This window comes from Poecilia mexicana, unplaced genomic scaffold (assembly GCF_051168715.1).
Source record: "Poecilia mexicana isolate PSO_F unplaced genomic scaffold, ASM5116871v1 scaffold_18, whole genome shotgun sequence".
Lineage (NCBI taxonomy): Eukaryota > Metazoa > Chordata > Actinopteri > Cyprinodontiformes > Poeciliidae > Poecilia > Poecilia mexicana.
The window spans coordinates 15,962,959-15,981,951 of NW_028263387.1; the positions used below are offsets into that span (position 1 = coordinate 15,962,959).

The window sequence follows — 18,993 nt, forward strand, 5'->3', positions numbered from 1 at the left end:
AGACTAATTCAAAGTAGAGTATATAATTAAATAGAGGCAAGATACTGTAATAAATGGTATAAATAGTCATTAAAAAAAACCTTAGATGTGTGGCATACAGTGAATTCATTATCGCTTACTTTGAAAACCGATTATAATCCACCTGTCTCAGTCCCCAATCGGTCACAAAGTTCAACAGTCTAAAATGTAATCTTAGTAGATCTCTAGCTACATTAAGATTATCTCCAGACACAAAGCCAGTTGTTAATCTGTGGTCAGCCTTGACTTGACAGGCAAACAAAGAACTGGGATTTTGAACAAGAGACGCACATTTCCCAAAAAATAAGGTTTAAATCCATGGATTCTTTTCCTCTTCACAGTCACGCACTACATGGCGTCTAAACATGGGACTGATTTACCTGAGATCTGTGTATCCTGCAGGTGAAATGTGATCAGTACTGGCCCACAAGAGGGACAGAGACCTACGGTCTCATCCAGATAACGTTGCTGGACACAGTAGAGTTGGCCACATACTGCGTCCGGACGTTCGCACTTTTTAAGGTGAGGATTTGCGAAGGTTTTTTTTTTTTTTCTTTTTTCCCCCCTGGCACAAAATGCGTTAGTCACTTTCGTTTGTTATTTCAGAACGGCTCCAGTGAGAAGAGGGAGGTGAGACAGTTCCAGTTCACTGCCTGGCCAGACCACGGGGTACCGGAGCACCCCACGCCGTTCCTCGCCTTCCTCAGACGGGTGAAAGCTTGCAATCCTCCAGATGCGGGGCCCATGGTGGTGCACTGCAGGTGGGGAACATCACAGTTTTACAGAAACATCCTGAAGCATGAAATTGATTTCTTTCCTCTCCATTTGCCGGAATGAATAAATGAATACATATGACAAAAAAAAATAAAATAAATAAATCACTTTCTTTGTTACTAAAGGCTCATATTTGAGTCATTTGTGTACTGATATCTAAAAAAAGAATGCACTAAAATGCATTGCATAGCAGCCCCAAAAAAGGCCATCTAGCCTCATTTCCCAGAAAGCACTCAAACTTAGAACGTGTTTGCAACGTCATACCACGAGTACCAGCTACATTTCCTGCAGCGATCCTCCCACTCAGAGAGACAGATACAGGCTGACCTGTCATCATGCCTTTCCTGCATCAACAACCCACCAGTCTGCTCATCTCATTTGGGTTGATACACCCAGAACTCGCTCACCAACCATCAGCTACATGAGCAGCGGGGCTTCCCATCAGTGAGGCGCCACACAGTAACGGAGTCTTCTGGATTTTCTTAACTCTCACACTCATCGTGGGGGTGTGGGGATTAGGAAGTGGTGACAGTGTAAAAGATACCAACTTTTATCAAAGTGACAAAAAAGGAAGAAGGATTACTGTAGAATTACCACATGCTGAAGTTAATTAGTGCTACTTGCCAAAAAGCACCCCCCCCCCCAAAAAAAAAAAAAGACTTTAAAGTCTGAAGGAAAATGTGGGAATTAACGTCACACTGCAGATTGGGGTTTTAAATTCCTCTGGCTTCCCATCAGATAGTCGTGTCCACCATCCAAATCCCCAATCAGGGCCTTTTTATCATTCTGTGTTTCATGTTAAATAGAAGAAACTGGTATATTTACATGCTTGCAGGATACCACAAAGCTAGTGTTGTGGTTAAGCTGTTAAAAATAGGATAAAAGTGCCTATTAATTTAGTGTAGATCCTCCTGCTGAAGCTGTTTGTGCACATGCTGGAGGCTTAAAGCATAGCGAGGAACAAAAATGAAGCGTGAATGCCAGTAATTTACAAACAGGACATTCACACGTGGACGACGGACGAAGATGAATATCCACCTGACGAAAACAGAGCTAAGAAAGTTCATACAATTATGTCTCACATCCTTATCCAGAATGGACTTTAGTGGATGGGTTAATATGAAGGATGTACATAAAAATGCATTTTTGTTGCAGCATCATAAAAAGATCCACTTTCAGGAGTGGGTTTGCCATGCTTCCTTTTTACAGCGTTTTATTTATATATACTCTATATATAAATAGCTGACTTAGAGTATATATATATATACTCTAAGTCAGCTCCCAGTTGGTAGATGAAAAACTGAATAAGAGACATTGTGTGTGTGTTTTTTTCTTAAGTCTTTAGAGTACTAGAGTAGACAAATGCAAGCAAATATCCGTTAATACAATTTTTAATATTCTTTTGGACACTTAAGACTGAATTGTGGTTTTTATTTTATTTTTTTTCTCAAAATGATGTTACTATGAATGTTCTTCCTGCCTAGATATACATCTGTTTTGTTTCATGTCCCGATTCCTGTTTGAAAGAAAAGCACTGCTTTTCCTAGATAGACATGGATGCTGTTTTGATTTCATGAATTTCTAGTAACAGTTTTTATACAATGGGACAAAAAGTCAATGATGAAATCTATACTGTCTCCTAGGGAACAGCCTGTAAATGATGACAAAATAAGCAAGGTATGCTGTTATGCTTGTAGTTTTTTGCTATGAAAACGACGCCGTTGGACTGAATCGATCTGCACTTTTGCACATAGCCAGGTATAACAGACGATCATCAGAGCTGGCTTCCCTACAACCAAAAGACGTAATGCTCCGTGAAATCCCAGCTTCACTGACAGGTTAAGCAACATGGGGGAAACATTCCCTGAGGAGAAGATTAAACATAGCCCCTTTTATTTCCGTTAAAGCCGAAAGATTTGACACGATCTCAGAGGCAAAATCTCCTAAGGCAAAAGACCAAAATCCACTGTTGTTCCCAAAATGCTCATCAGGGGAAAAAAAGGGGGAAAGGACAGCATGTGGAAAAGAACTAAGAAAAATTAGCATCCTCGAAGAGTAATGTTTTTGCTTTTTTTTTTTTTTTCTGCCACAGTTAAATGTTTTAGAGAGTCACATAATCATGCCATGAAGTAATGGTGAAAAATGGTAATCTACATGACTTTGAAGGAATTTTGGCCCAGTCTTTCTAGAACTGTTTCGTTTCACCCTCACAGTAAGATATTCAGAGGATGTCTCAAATAGTCACAGATTCTAGCTGTTCCTGCAGTAGGGTGTGTCCGTAACCCCACCCCACCCCCTCCCCCAGGAACATCAGGTGTCAAATGTAATATATAAATTACTTTGAAAACGGCTGTTTGCATTTAGTTATCTTTCTCCGATATTATAATCTGTTTAATCTGAATCATTCAACTGGATAATCAAAAACAAATCGTATGGTTTTAAAATTACCGTTGCATAAAAGATACCAGTCATAAAAAAAAACACCTTAGTTTAGGTTAAAAAATCATTTAATGTCCAAATTTTGTTCACATACACTCGAGTAAAAGCTAGCCCTCAACTTGCAACCCAGATACCCCAATGAGTTTAATTTATTATATGTGTGGATGTTTTTATAGACAGAGCAGAAAAGGAAAAAAAAAAACAGTGACAGGCCAGCTGACAGCCAGAGATTTGCCAACAATACATATGTAATTGCTTTTACTGCTGCTAATGCTTTATCTTCACAGGACCCGTTGCAGCTGTGCTATGTGCTGCTTTTTCCTCCCCTTCCCACCCCCGTATTCCCTAAACTCCTGGAAAGCATATTAGCCTGACACTTTCGCACGCGCGTGTGTGTGTGTGTGTGTGTGTGTGTGTGTGTGTGTGTGTGTGTGTGTGTGTGTGTGTGTGTGTGTGTGGGTGTGTGTGTGTGTGTGTGTGTGTGTGCGTGTGTGTGCGTGTGTGTCAACGTCCGAGGCGGCCGCTTTTGAATAGCTGAAAAGGCAGTGTCAGGTCATTAGCGTGGTCAGTGCGCCAGCTCCCCTTTAACTGCCAACCGTACTGACAGCTTTCTGCACCAGCTCACCCCGACACCTCATCACTTCTCCAAAAAAGAAAGGAAAATTACACTCGCCTTTTGTGGTCTTACACTTAGAGGGAGGAAGAAGCCGATGTGTATTTCTGCAGCTCAGTCTTTAGAAAAACTAACTTGAGGGCGACACGAGTTCAAGATGAGTGTCTTCTCCTCACCTTCCTTTCCCATTCCTCATCTTCCTCCGTCTCCGTCCGTCTAGCTCGGCGCTGTCACTCTGTCATTTACTCTCTAGCAGGTCATCACTCTCCCACATTCCGGGCTGCTCTGAAAAATGTTTTCTGCTGCAGCAAAGGAAGAAATCTATAGTTTTTTTTTTCTTTCTTTTTTTCTATCCCTACACCCAAGGGGTTTTAGGTGTTTTCAGACCTGGAAGTGACTCATTCCTCAGATTGCTCCCCTGGGATACATTTACATTTCTTTAGGGCCCCCACCAAAAAAAACATCCCCTTTCACGCAAGTGCACTTTTTAACTTCACCCTGGAGCAGTGCCTTTTTCGTGTCAAAAAAGGCAAGGAAATAATTCGCTTTCATCCATTTTGAAAGTGATCATCAGATCATTTGCTGTAGCCAGCGACTCCCATGTGTGTCTTTATGCCGTTTGCAGCAGCACGGTTTCTCTGCTGCAAGGCACATTAACTACACTCGGCCCCGGGGGACCAGCTTCGCTGCCTCTTGAGCTCCCCTACTCAACCTATTCTGTTTCTCGCTGCAAATGAAAAACAAATGCCTCTTCAGGAGGAAGAGGAGGAGGAGAAGGAGGAAGGCACACGGGGGCTGCTTCGCACCTCATAGACACGTACACCAAATGAATTGGATAACCTATTTGCTTTTGTGTGCCAAGTGCAAGGACTTGACTTGTCAAGGCCAAGCGCCGTGTGAGGTGGAAGAAAAACAAACGAAATGTACAACATAATGCCTTTCCCTTGCAAAGGTGTTCGACTTTATTTTCTCATGGCTTCTGTGCTGGGCCAACGTAACGTGAGGCGTAACTGTGACATGCATGTCAAATATTACATGGCCGATGATAGTTTTTACAAACAAATAAATGGAGACTGAATTTGTTGTAGTTTATGGATCGCTCTAGCTCCTACCCACGCTTTTTTTTTTTTGCAATGGCTTCATCAGGCTGATGTCAGATCTCCACCACACCGAGACGTTTTATAGACCAAAATGTTTTAATTTCAGTCTAATCAGACCAGAGCACCAACTTTCTATTATCTCTATGGCTTGTGGCAGTCTTTACATGGGTTTTCTTGCATCAGCTTTTTTTTCTTGCCACTCATCCTTAAAGGACAGATTTGTTGAGTGTAAGTACTTGACGAATGTTTTCCCTGCGCGGCCTGTAAATTTAGGTAGATTGGCAGATTCGTTTTTAAATGATGGCTTTTACTTTCCGTTTTGAACCTGGGAAGTAGGTTGTAAAAGGAGGAAGTAGGGGTCATTTACTGCACGTGTTCTCCTCTTCCTCTGCTCTTCTTCTTCCCCAACTAGACCACTTCAGCCACAAAAACCTTTAAAAAAATTTATTTTTTAAAGCTGCTCTTCACTCTCAGCCCTGTTCTGCCTGAGGTGCTCCTTGTTCTTCATGATTTTGTTTGTTCACTAATGTCCTCTAACAAACCTCTGTGGGCTACTCGGGCTACAAACCTACTCGGCTCAGCTGCTTTTGAAAGCAGTTGGTTGCACTGGATTTTATTAAGGTTCAGACCCAGCCCAAAGCTGTATGGGGCCTTAAGCAGAATTTTGATCTTCCTGTAAAGACGTCACTATGATTTTGGAGAGGGGGCTGAGCCTAAAAGCAGTCACAGATAACGTTGTTTTTTTTTTTTGTTTTTTTTTTTTGCAGGCATAAAAAGTAAACTTTGCTGAAGATAAAATAAGTCATACCTTCAAATATCTGGTCTGTTGAGGAGGCTGCGTATATCCAGTGCTTCTGAATCTGGCTGCAAGGGCAGGTCAAAGAGAAACAGTAAAACAACTTTTTGTTTCCACTTGTGCATTTTGCACATCAACGTAAAAAATGCGGCAGTATGAATCTTAATGAAGAGACCTGCGTTTCAGTGCCTCCTAATAAGCCCTTCTGCTGTTCAGGTGCACTGTACTAATCTAATAACCCTAATTGTAGTCAGCTGCACTTGTCCAGAGTTGTCCAATAACGAAGCCAGGGAAATGTTTGCTGCAGTGGATCACATTTACTGTAGTGGCACTTTTCTGAACCAAGAGATAAAGGTGGAACATTTCTGTCGCACAAGTGCATTAAGTTCTGATCAGGTGGAGAGCACAGGTGGGGTCTAGAGGCGAAACAGTTTGGAGCCTGCTGCAGGCTGAGTGCCAGCCCAGCGCCACTTCAGATTCAATTACGGTACAAGTTTAATGGCTCATTGTACAGGAGAAAACTTGGTGGAGAGTGTAACTTTTGGCCTTTAGCCGGAGAAATAAAAGATGCCTCTTCCTCTGCTACTGGAGATCAGGCCTGTCACATGCATTATGTGCTTACAAAACTGCCAATTCAGTCCACTGTCCATGTTAAACCAAATCCAGTTTCTGTATATTTGCATTCAAGGGTATTGAGTTTATTTTAATTTAAATAAGCATTTAAAAAAAAAAGCTTTTAGCAGGAACTACAAATGTTTACGATCACTTGGAATTTTGCATTATTTTCCCCAAAAAAAGGAACGTCGGTTGTCATAGGACGCAGCTGAAAATGTTTAGCCTGTGATGTATTTTAGCTTTGGGCATAAAAAACAGATTTTGAAAATTTGCCAAAATTTTCAAAATCTTGAAAATGTTGGCACATAGATTATGAATGCATGGCAAATGAAATGGTAAAGAATTGCAAACATCACATCCAATTGGATGTTTTTTAATTATTACTTTTTAATATTATATTTTGCACACTGAAACTGCAAAGGTGATCGTATTTTGTAGTATATTTTGGAGCTGCAAACCTGAGACAACAGCAAAAGAAATCACCTTGGGGGTTGGGGGGGGGGGGATTACATGAACTTCAATCTCCCAGGAAACAAAATACAGTACCGTAACATCTTCCATAAAAAGTATCTGACAGCATACCTCTGATTGTTGTGATGACAGTGCCGGGGTGGGCCGCACCGGCTGCTTCATTGTGATTGATGCCATGCTGGAGCGCATCAAGCACGAGAAGACCGTGGACATCTACGGACACGTAACGCTGATGCGCGCCCAGCGCAACTACATGGTGCAAACAGAAGACCAGTACGTCTTCATACACGACGCGCTCCAGGAGGCCGTCAACTGCGGCACGACCGAAGTGCCCGCCAGAAACCTGTACGCCTACATCCAGAAACTGACCCAGATAGAGGGCGGAGAGAATGTCACTGGCATGGAACTGGAGTTCAAGGTACAAATCAGAAAACATGTCGTCCCAGTTCTGTTCTGTATATATCTCTAGATATACGTTTCTGTTTGCATATGAAGAGTGGGGCTTCTGGTTTCCTCTTTGATTTAACACAACATATGATAAATCTTCACCTTTCGGGTCCTCTTTTTTAGGAACCACTGTTTTGGTTTACATAAAGTTTCTTTCTGCCATAGAACGTAAACAACAAATGTAGCAGTTTTCAATCAAGCTGTTTCTATTGTACTGCTGATTTTTTTTTCTCCCTTTTTTATCTTGCTTAACGATCTCTGTTAACAGATTAACAAGCTATTTAACCATACTGCATTAAGATTAAGCCACTGTCATTGACTTCCCATTTCAATTAAGTTTGGTTTATTTATAAAGAACAAATTCACAACAAATATGTTAAAGCACTCTTCACAAATCAGTCATTTTCATTTCTATGCAGTCTAGTCATATAATACATCCAATCCATTCATAAAAATTCAGTTGATCGTTTTAACAGTAATTGATTAAAGTCAAGAAAGCTCTGCTGATGGTGTCAAGTCCGACTTTCGAGAAATTCTTCATCCTGGGCAAGTATGTGGTAACGGCGAAGATACCCTCCATCAGAACCAGGCTCTTAATGAGCAGCCATTGAGAAACCAGGAAGAAGACATGGAAAGGAGCAGTGTAAAAGCACTTTCTATGGGAAACAGAAGCAAAACATACACAGCAATCGTTCTGTCAGGGGCTTCATCCAGGATAGACGGACTGCTAAAGTCAACGGAAGAGAGAATTCAGCATAAAACCATTGAGTTGAAAAGACTGTAAAGAAAAATAATGGCAGCAGTAACTCCATTAATGACTGCACAGCAATGAAGCATTGAATTAGGAGCACTTTATAGTAAAGGAAAAAGAGCAAAAATATGAACAGTATTTAGATATTTCTCTTGTAGTGCACCCTTGACGTCAAACGCAGCCCGTCTCCGGGGAAGCATCTGTCGTCGCATGCACCTATCATTTTGACGCTCATTAAGTTCTCCGTCTCTCCTTGCCCTCGCAGCGCTTAGCCAACACTAAAGCTCACACGTCGCGATTCATCAGTGCCAATCTCCCCTGCAACAAGTTTAAGAACCGCCTTGTCAACATAATGCCATACGAGTCCACACGAGTGTGTCTTCAGCCCATCCGAGGAGTGGAGGGCTCGGACTACATCAATGCAAGCTTCATTGATGGATACAGGTACAATAATTCAATTAAAACTGAGAAATTTTTTTTCGAAGTTATGTTACATCTGATTGTTTCCTCCAGGCAACAGAAAGCTTACATTGCAACACAGGGACCGTTGGCGGAGACCACAGAAGATTTCTGGAGAATGCTCTGGGAGCACAACTCCACCATTGTAGTCATGCTGACCAAGCTCAGAGAAATGGGCAGGGTAATTGATACTTCACTCCAAAAGCCTTTGTTCTGACAGCTTTATAGAAAAAGAAAATATACAATTCAATGCATAAATTATTCCATAAATCTCCTGTGAAGAGGAATGTTGTGAGTCACTGTGGTCTACTTTTCCAGGAAAAATGTCACCAGTACTGGCCGGCAGAGAGGTCAGCCAGATACCAGTACTTTGTGGTGGACCCCATGGCCGAGTATAACATGCCCCAGTATATCCTGAGAGAGTTCAAAGTGACTGATGCCAGGGTAAGCAGAGATTGCTTGTAAACTGAATGTTGAGGATTAAAACTGATCCAAGTCTGGGTCATAACCCGTCTTTGACTCCGCAGGACGACCGGATCGCCTAGAGGTCAGCTGGAAGATTATACCGCTTATAGTCGTGCTGCTCTTTAATTTGGGCCTCTGGTGCAGCAAATGTCTAAAGGCAGAAAAGCCCACACAAATAATTACCAAAGTATCAAATAATACAGTTTCCCGATTTTTAATTAGCTGTAGAGGTTTAGAAAAAAACAAGGTTGAGGACTGATTTTAATTACCCAGATCTGTTTGGATTAGTCATTACATCAACACATTGGCATTTTCTCAAATATTTGTTTACACCAGCTTGTGGCCTTAAGTGCAACAGAAAAGTAAATCCAAATTTGTGCAAATCACGACACTTGTCAGAGTGTAATGAAAAAAAAACAAAAAAAAAAAACAAGCTAAAATGCGAGTGGTGCCGGCAGCAGTGAACTGCCACAGTTTTTAATTCCATCAAAGGCTCAGACAGATAAATGGTGCAGCATCCCGCCTTTGTGGAGCGTGTAACACTGTCTCGTCAATGGGATTGGTTTCCTTATCAAGGGGCTAGAACATCACTTAAGCAATGCACACCCTCGAACTAAAACTCTCCCCCAAAACCTGTCAAAAGCCGCACATCAAAGCAATCAGCATCTTCAGCGGGTGTATTAAATACATTTGGGTGTAATAATGAAAGGCTTTCTTTGATGCCACCTTTGCGGCGCATTTTCAGGACTAACGTTTAGTAGCTGAAACCCAAACGCTTCGACGCCACATGGGTCAGAGTTATCATAAACAAACAGAAGGTTCAAATACTTCCCATCAACATGAACATTTCAGGAATCTTAAACGTAATTTTCTCTGACAAACGGATGAAGTTGCTTTGAATTACAGATATCAACAAGTAAATTCATGCCATCTAAAAGAGATTGACGATATCTTAAGCAGATTGGATGACTCAGATAACTGCATTTTGTAGTTTTTAGCACTGGTTTCATTTTAGATATCAAACATAAAAAAAGGTCAGTCTTCACAATATATCATGTTCACAAGTTTTTATAATGCAATAATAAGCAATTAGTTTGACCAGTTTGTTGACATGTATAGATTATGCATTAATTTACAACCAGTGCATTGTTCAACCATTTTTTTACAAATGTATGTTAACTATTTTCAATGTATATAATAACCAGGTGATGTATAAAAAACCCTTTTTGATAAAAACAACTTTTAAACAACATGTAAAAAAAATTAAAATTTTCTGAAAGTTGTTTTTGCATCAGACTTTACAAGGTTGAGGATTTTCAGAAAACATTGGTTTCTTTGGCAGCAATTTCAGTTCTATTTATATAACTAAACATTTATTTCCCTTCTGACTATTAAGTGTGCATTTTTTTTCTAGGACGAACGGCATTGCTGTAACCTAGAAGAAAAAAAATCAACTACAGATGGGAGTGTGTTTTCATTATAACTTAACATAATATCACCTTTTCTTCCCCGTGTTTCAGGATGGACAGTCACGAACAGTAAGGCAGTTTCAGTTCACCGACTGGCCTGAACAAGGAGTGCCAAAATCAGGAGAGGGTTTCATTGATTTCATCGGCCAAGTACATAAAACAAAAGAGCAGTTCGGCCAAGACGGTCCCATTTCAGTCCACTGTAGGTAAGTGGTCAGGCAACATTCCCAAGCACCTTGGGCATCCTTTTTGGATCATCATGTGAATATTAAAACGGATCATCATGTGAATATTAAAACGTTGGATCGCAACACGAACGTCTTCTCTCTCGTCTGCCTGATTCGCACAGCGCTGGAGTTGGTAGAACCGGAGTTTTCATCACCCTCAGCATCGTCTTGGAACGAATGAGATACGAGGGCGTGGTAGACATCTTTCAGACAGTGAAAATGCTACGGACACAAAGACCAGCGATGGTACAGACAGAGGTGAGCCGGCGTAAAAACAAAACTTCAGTGTGTTTTATTACAGAAGAGCAAAGACTAGTGCGGATTTGTGAAGCGGAATGGAAATCTTACACACTTTTCGAACACTTGCAAACAAAAATCTTGTGCGTAGTTTCCTCCCCAGTCTTTTACTACAGTTGCAGCTGCTTTCAGATTCCTCTGATTTCCATATCTACAAAATGAAGTTTCTGCAAATTCTGAGAAATTTAACTTGCAGCATAACTCAAGCTCATGAACGACTTCAACTGCGCAACATTTCATTTTTAGAAGATGCTCTCTGTTGCATGCTCAGAGATTGGGATTTTGTTTTACAAACTAACTCTGCTTTAAATTTCCCCACAACTTTATCATCATCTTTCATGTTTGATCACTTTATTAGGGAGTCTGAATACAAACATAAATCAAAATGTGTTTTAAACTGATAAAAGTACTTTTTTTTTTTACCTCAGATTTATTTACAAAATGCTGAAAAAAATAAGTATTAAAATAAAAAACTATTAATACTCTGAAAATACACGTAACGTGAATATTTTTGCAGGATACTGCCTTCCTGAAAGCGTGGGAGACTCATCAAATCAGCTGCTGTGGTTCTAACACATTATTTTACTCCAGTTGTTTGAGCAGCCTAGGAAGATTTCAGGAATCCTCCTGAGCCATAAAGATCAACTTAAGCAAGCCGTTGTTGAAGAGTATGATTAATTTAGTAGCTGAATATGTTTGCAGTAGCTATGTGCGCACTCAGCTCCAGTCTTATTGTATCATTTCAGAAACAATGGCTAGTTGTAGGTATTTTTTTTTTTTTTTTTTTTTAAGTTGGATATATTAACCGCAATTTGTAAAATAAGTGATACAAAATGATTTGATTTAAAAGGCACTAAAAAGTGTTCTTTCTTTCCAGGATCAATACCAATTCTGCTACAGAGCCGGCTTGGAGTATTTGGGAAGCTTTGATCACTATGCAACGTAAAACACCCAGTATTGGAAGATAAAACTGGAGGGCCCTTTGGGAGAAAAAAGAAATCCAAGCGAGCCTCTCTTCTGAGCCATAAATTCCTGCTTGAGAAAGTACTCCTTAAAACTCCTTGCTAACAATTCATTTAAGTGTTGGATGTGCGACATGACTCGTCAAAAAATGAAAAAGATGATTCCCGGAGGACCAAGTAATTTCCCCAACAAGCCCAAATAAAAAGAACCTCAGCTTAAGACGAGCATGAGGGGTGGGGGGGGAAATCCTGACTATTGAAGCATCATAGGGAATTACCTTTTCTTTTTTGCTTCAAGGATCCATTGTGGGGCTCATAAAACTAAATGAAACCAACGCAAGAAAAAAAGTCAATGAACAATAATGACGTCGTCAGAAATGCATCAGTGATTATGACCCATAACGAGAGACAACGAGAAGCACACCGAAATACAGGGGGAAGCAACTCAATGCACATTGTACAAAAAGAAAAAGAGGAAAAATTAAAAAAAAAATCAAATCTGTTTCACAATCAAGTCCACACATCACATCAAGAAGACGATGCTTGGTCCACAGGAGCAGAACAGACTTAAAGTAATAACGAATAAATAAATACCCCTTTTATCTGGTCGCAATGTTGATTCATTTCAGTTTGGGGGAGAGGTTAAAGTTAGAATACAAAAGTATTGATTTAGTTTTTTATTATAAAAGTTGATGTGCTTTTTTTCAAATGTCTTTTTCTTTTCTTTTACAGAGAAAAAGAGTTGAAACATTTTTTTAAAGCTGTAGAACTGTTCTAATGTACGTGCTGTTTTTGCAGAGAATCTGTTTGCTAATTTTCATACACTTCAAAAATTCACGCCATCCATACTGTAACTTCCTTCAGAAGATTTTTTTTTTTTTTTTTTCGTAAATTTGTCTGGAATTGTTCATATATTTTTGTCAAGTTTTCTGTCTACAATCACTCACATTACAACCTGGTTACTTCCATTTGATTAAAGGGCATATATCATCATTTTCTACAACTTCTTCAGTCGTTTTCAGGGTTGAAACGTCACGCAGAAACACTGACTAGCATGTGAGAAATATGTTTAAAAGGATGAGAGAACAACAGAGCACAACGCAGCTGAATGTCGCCGAACAGCGACGACATCACATCTCAAACACCAAAATCAAGTGAAAACGCGTTTTCGCTGAACAACGACCACCACTATATTTTACACAGGCTAACCGCATGGAGCAGTTCTCTATATTATTAGTCCGTTTGATAAATGAACTAACTTTCCTACAGTAATGTCCTCAGACGTTGTTCTGCGGACAACATCTGTCAATCTAGACCTCTTCTGACGTTTGATGTGGTGGATGATGGAGGAAAAACCTGATGTGTATTCCAAAAGCAGCTGTAGTCGCATACAGACATTGGCTCAGACATTAAGAAAGAAATTAAGCACAGTGTGTATAAAAAAAAAAGCATTTTCTTACCTGATGAAGCTCATAATCAACAGCTGCGGTTGCCTAAATGGTCTGGCTGTTCACTCCCTGGTCGAACTGTCTTTTGTAGCTGAACCATGAAGTGCGTTTTCTCATGTTCCAGATTTGAGTAGTGACGTCACTTTAAATGCGACGGACTGTTTTTTTCCCGTGTAATTACCTCCCACGTTTTTTGCATAGATCTTCGAAGCAAACGCGCTCACTTATGTAACAAGCAGCCACGCATGCGTTCGACAAATTCCTGCGTCAAAAGGTCTTTTCGTGTCAACAAAACAATCCGTTGTGTTCAGAGATTTCCAGAAGGTGCCATTACACAGTCACTCTGTCATCATCCATATATGGTAGTGCCTTCCTGTTTTAGTGGACGTGACTCAGAAGGCTCTTTTTTTGTTTCGGATAAGTGCATTTTTAAATTAAGTAAGAAAAGGCAGTTGCGATTTGTTAAATACTTTGAAGCTTTTCAGGTTTTCCGGCTCTAAAATATGATGATATATGCCCTTTAACCGGGGCCTTGTGGAATCAACAGGGGTGAGCAAAGTATGAAGTTGCTGCTACCGATTATCTTAGTTCTTCCATGTTACAATGAGAAGAGAAAACATGATGAATTTGGTATGAATATATAACTATATACTGTCAAATATGTGAAATATGTATATCAAAGTATAGATATAACGATATATAAAGTATATAGTTTAAAAGTATATAAAGTACGGATTGTGTTTGAAAGCTTTTAAGCGGGGAGTCATTGGGGAAACAGATTTTTTTTCACTGGAATGCACATCAGTAAAACAAAACTGTATTTTGATTCAGTGCATCTTTTCTTGTGCAATAAACATGTTTTAGATTTTTATTTTTTTTTGCCCTTTTAATATGTGGCTATGTCATTAACTCACAAATTTATTATGCCCTCCCCCTCCATACCAACAGGTGGCAGTCAAAGCGATGCTGATGCGTTTTTGCTTTAAACAAATAGCTCAGTCAGTCAGATATTGGAGGGAATCACACTCATTCTCCACACAATAGGGCAAGGTACAAAGACATCAACTTATTCAGATATAGTTTATTTTTATTTTTGCATCTAGAGTGCCTTATATTTATGCCTGTTTTTATAATGTTTTATTTACCATTCATGTATCCTTTGAGTATTCTAGGCATTAGTGGAAATTAAAATGTAAAGTTTTCATTTGTCACATAATGAGATTATATATATATATATATGCAAATAAGAACATTTTAATGGTGAGTTTTCATTTTTGTGGCCTTACAGAGGCTGAGGGAATTGGAACAAAACAACCACTATAGAAATTTAAATACAGCTAAAAACACAAGATACAAAAAAGTACACAGTTGGGGGAGGAGGGGTGGGATGATGATGCAAAACTAAACATTAAATTTTAAAAAGATTAGTCTCCAAGCCCGGCATACAATTAAGTGTCAACTAACATTCTCAAGTGGATTTTGTTAAAAAAAAAAAAACAGAAAAACAAATGGATGCACAAACACAGGTCATCAATGACTGGTTTCCTCTTTATGCCTTTCGTCTTTATACGCAACACCTCAGAGCAGAACTAGAGACAAAAATGTCCCTCCTGTTAAACTGACAATCTTTAACAGTGGGCTATTGTCTTTGTGTCCAAGTTAAAGAGAAGGTTTTTACACCGGCTTGAGCAGCATTACGTCTTACTCCAACGCTCCCTGAGAGCGGGGTTTTACCACCAAACTGTCACAGTATAAATGCAAATGTGGATTTGAAGAATGAAGAGAATGACGAGAGAAAAATTTAGGGACTGGAAGCAAAAAAATAATTGGAGATGGCTTAGAATTAAACATTTTCAAGTGATGTTCCACCAAATAAAATGATAGCTAAAATGTTTTAATTACTATTAATTACTTACTATTTATCTCAAACATGATATACATCGCTTACATGGGTACAAAATTGGGTCGAATATAAAAAAATATATCTTCCTTTGGTAGTGATAAAATTTATGCAATATATCTTTGCTTTATTGTGACACAATAACTTATCTCCTCTCCGTGAGCGTTAGCATCTCAGCTAATAAAAATGTACATCAGTTAAGGGCAGGTAGATCTTCTCTAACTGGTTAAACTTATCTGTATGAGCAACACTTATAATCTTACGAAAATTGGATTCAAGCAGCTCTTTGACATTGTGATGTGATGATGCTCTTGGTCTTCGATATACTGTGCAGGTTTAGTATCAAAAGGAAGGAAGTTGGGACAAAATGGCGACCGAGTACAACAGGAGGCGCAAATTGATCTGGAACCATCAAATTACTGTACTATATACCAATCAAAGCTCAGCAAAGCTATTTAGTGAGTCCAAAAAAAGAGTTTACAAACATTGCATGTTTAAAACGTCACTTACAAATTTAGCTGGTGACATTAAGGCATCTGTAACTAGCGTTGCGCCTCCCCACACTCTGACCACTGACAGGAATCGAGAGGATCAAACATGTGCGAGAAGTGTAGCCAAATAACTTCTAGTCAACATTAGGTTTGCACAATAAAAGCTGAAAATTGATCACTCAGAGATTTATATTTATATTTGGTTGGTGGGAAGAGCTGGCCACAATGTGGTTCTCTGCCAGGTGAAAACCAGTTCCAGCCACCAGCTTTGGAACTGGTTTGGTGGAAATCCCCCCGCCCCACTTTGATGGCTTTGTGGATGTGCATTCCAGATGCTTTCTTTCCCTTATTTTCTGAAGCAGCTGTGAGTTTTTGTTGTACTCCTTTTCCTGACCGTTCTGTCACAATAGTCTCGGAAACATGTTCATTATTATTATTATTTTGTATTGTCCTCATCTGATTTTCCTTATCAGTTATTAGCTTTTCATTATGCACGGTAAAGAACTTGCAGAGTGGCCAAAACCCGGGCCGAGTAGGAAGGACTTGCACTTTCTCTTATCTTTGTACTATGCACTGCCCTATTGATTCTGAACCCAATAATGTATTACTTGAACCCATCTCTTAAAAGGAAAACTCCTCAGACATTCACTTTGTGTGTATGTAAATAACACAGAAAAGGTATCAACCTGCTAAAAAGACAAAAAAATAAAAAAGAGTTTGTGGCAAAAAAAAGAGCATTCGTTCTGATGCCACCATGGTTTACTCCAGCAGATGACTTCAGAGAAATCTGTTCCCCCCCAACCATCTGTTCTTGTGGCTTTGCCATTTGAGCTCGGAGTGTCATTAACAGAAATAAACGTTGTGTTCTCTGCTCTCTCTCTCTATCTATCTCTCGTCTGGATGCATAGACTGATAACTAAATAATGAAATTGTAAAAAGAAAAAAAAATATGGCTTGTTAAAAAGATTATACGATTACCTCTGATTAGTTGTAAGCGTAAACTGTTTCTTTTTTCTGAATGAAAGGAGTGCTTTTTATTTTCTTACTTAGGTTACATTGGTGGAGAAAGAAGTCTGTAAGAAAACCAGTTCCTTGCTGACACGAGTTCCATTTGTTATAAATGAATTCTATTAAAAAATGTCAGTGTTATGCACTGGTGTTTCGCCTGTTTCTCTCCACCTCACTCTGCCTCAAAAGAAGAAGAAAGAAAAAAGAAAAGACTGATGAAGCCATTTTACCCCCTGCTGGTCTGGGTCCAACACATTATCCACAGTTCTCTGGTGAAATGGGGGAAAATTTAGTCTCACCACATTTGAACAGATTTCCATGGCTCTGTTTTTTCTGTTACTGATGGAACCCACAATGAATCATCACAGGAACATTTGACAAGTGAAATTCAATGCTTTTTTTTTTTTTTTTTCTAAATTGCTTTGCCTTTCAACCTACCCAAAGGCGTAATAAGGTACGTTAAACTACACTGATCATCATGGATGAGACTCTCATTTCCTTCATTTTAGTCAAATGTTTGCATGTTCCTTTCTTTCCATCTTTGGTCCTTCATTCCTTCCTCCGTAAACCACAGCATTCCTTCTTATTTCCTTTTTTTCACTGTCCTTTAAAGCATCCGTCTCTAACTTTCATCGACCATTTATTCATTTCCTTGATTCTTTTCATTCTTCCTTCAAATATTTCTTCTCTTTTTTTAAGTATTTCCCTCATTCAAACTTCCTTCCTGCAAGCTTTCATTCTCACTGGATTTAGTGCAATTTGTTGAAGGCGCTGCATCCATCTGACCAACCAGCCAGACAAAGATGTCGTAAAAGCTTTGAAATCTCTTCTGCCGCTTCTATAGTGGTATGTAAAAATAGTGATTTTAATTGCTTTCCATTAGTTTACTTTGTACCATCTGCTGTGTCTATATTCCACAACAACATTTGGCTGCCTTATCCCATCTCTCTCTGGCAAATGGTAAAGGTAACTCGGTTGCCAGGACTAGAGCCGAATGCAGAACTTCGACTCTTCGGTTTGCTGTTTTCTCCCTGAAAATAAACTCAAAAATAATTGGCAGGACTGCAGTGAATGGCACATACTGCGCCACATGCTGCAGTCCAGGATTTCTGCCTGCCCCGCAACCAAGTGAGAGTTTGAGACGAGTTTCTTCACTGCCTCACCTTTCGGTTGCCCGGAGGTAAAGACTTTCCTGGCACTACTTTGGTAACCTCTAGCAGTTCACCATCTGACCTCCACTTTAGTTTCCACAGGGCGTTCTTGAAATCTTCTGGACTGCATTTCTCTTTTGAGAAGTCAAAAATCCTCCGAGCTAAAATATCTATCTTTAAATCCTAGCTCGGCTTCAAACAATTATTTTTACCTACCATCCCAACTAATAGACATCCTTTGCATCCGAAATATATTCAAATAAACACAGCCAGGTGTGAGTGGAGTTGGAAACATGTTGTTCCTGAACTCGCTGTCAGATATTCGTGATGTAGGAAATCAATGTTTCAGCCCACAGATTGGTTGAAACGTTATAAATAACAACATGCACTTGCCTCAGACGGAAAACGTTGTCTGAGAGATTACGTGTCAAAAGCACCGACACCACAAGATGTACAGAGATGATGTTCCTGCCATGATTGCTCTGCGAGCGGAACGCCGTTCGCCGCTCTCCGTTTCTGTAAATCACATCTCAAACTGAAAACAGACTTGAACAAGAGTGAAAACGGCCCCATCACAATGCACTGTTTTATTCATCCTGATGTTTGATGTTTCCCGCTGCGCAAGGAAGCCTTAGCCGTTGCATCAGCTTACATCCTTTTTTTTTTTGTTTTAGCCCGAGCCACCCCCTCAAACATCTCAATCATTACTCCCCAAGCCTGAGGCAAAAGTGTTGGTGTTATGCAGATTACTTAAGCAAGAAGCCCGGCTTCACTTTGTCTCTCATCTCACTCATTTTTCTTTTTTTTGAAAATCACCTAGCGTGAATTAGTCTCGAGCGTCCACCTGGTCATAAACACCTTCTTTGCACCTGACAACGAACTCGTGCTGTCGTTGCGTTTTATTTTATTTTATCCCCCCCAGAGACAGCAAGCGCTCTGCAGATGTTCCGTCTCCATCTCTCTGCTGTTTCTGCAGAATTATGAAACCAATCAGTCGTAGTAAAGTCGTCCTCCGTACAGCCACCCCTTCTTTACACGATGACAGCTTGTGCTTTTGCTTAACAACGCTAAATTTGCTGAAACATTTATTTT

General features: G+C 39.7%; 1 protein-coding gene across 4 annotated transcripts in view; it reads left to right on the forward strand.

The window, feature by feature from the left end:
• ptprda (protein tyrosine phosphatase receptor type Da) overlaps positions 1–16,891 on the forward strand; it is a 167,272-nt gene extending 150,381 nt beyond the window's left edge. For all 4 annotated transcript variants that reach the window (XM_088015914.1, XM_088015916.1, XM_088015915.1 and 1 more), the window contains 9 exons: positions 421–540; positions 625–779; positions 6,959–7,244; positions 8,290–8,468; positions 8,538–8,664; positions 8,802–8,927; positions 10,469–10,623; positions 10,767–10,902; positions 11,819–16,891. In XM_088015914.1, coding sequence (XP_087872040.1) covers positions 421–540; positions 625–779; positions 6,959–7,244; positions 8,290–8,468; positions 8,538–8,664; positions 8,802–8,927; positions 10,469–10,623; positions 10,767–10,902; positions 11,819–11,887 — 1,353 coding nt within the window. In that variant the 3' untranslated portion in view covers positions 11,888–16,891. The remainder of the gene's footprint in view (positions 1–420; positions 541–624; positions 780–6,958; positions 7,245–8,289; positions 8,469–8,537; positions 8,665–8,801; positions 8,928–10,468; positions 10,624–10,766; positions 10,903–11,818) is intronic.
• Positions 16,892–18,993: the final 2,102 nt, after the last annotated feature.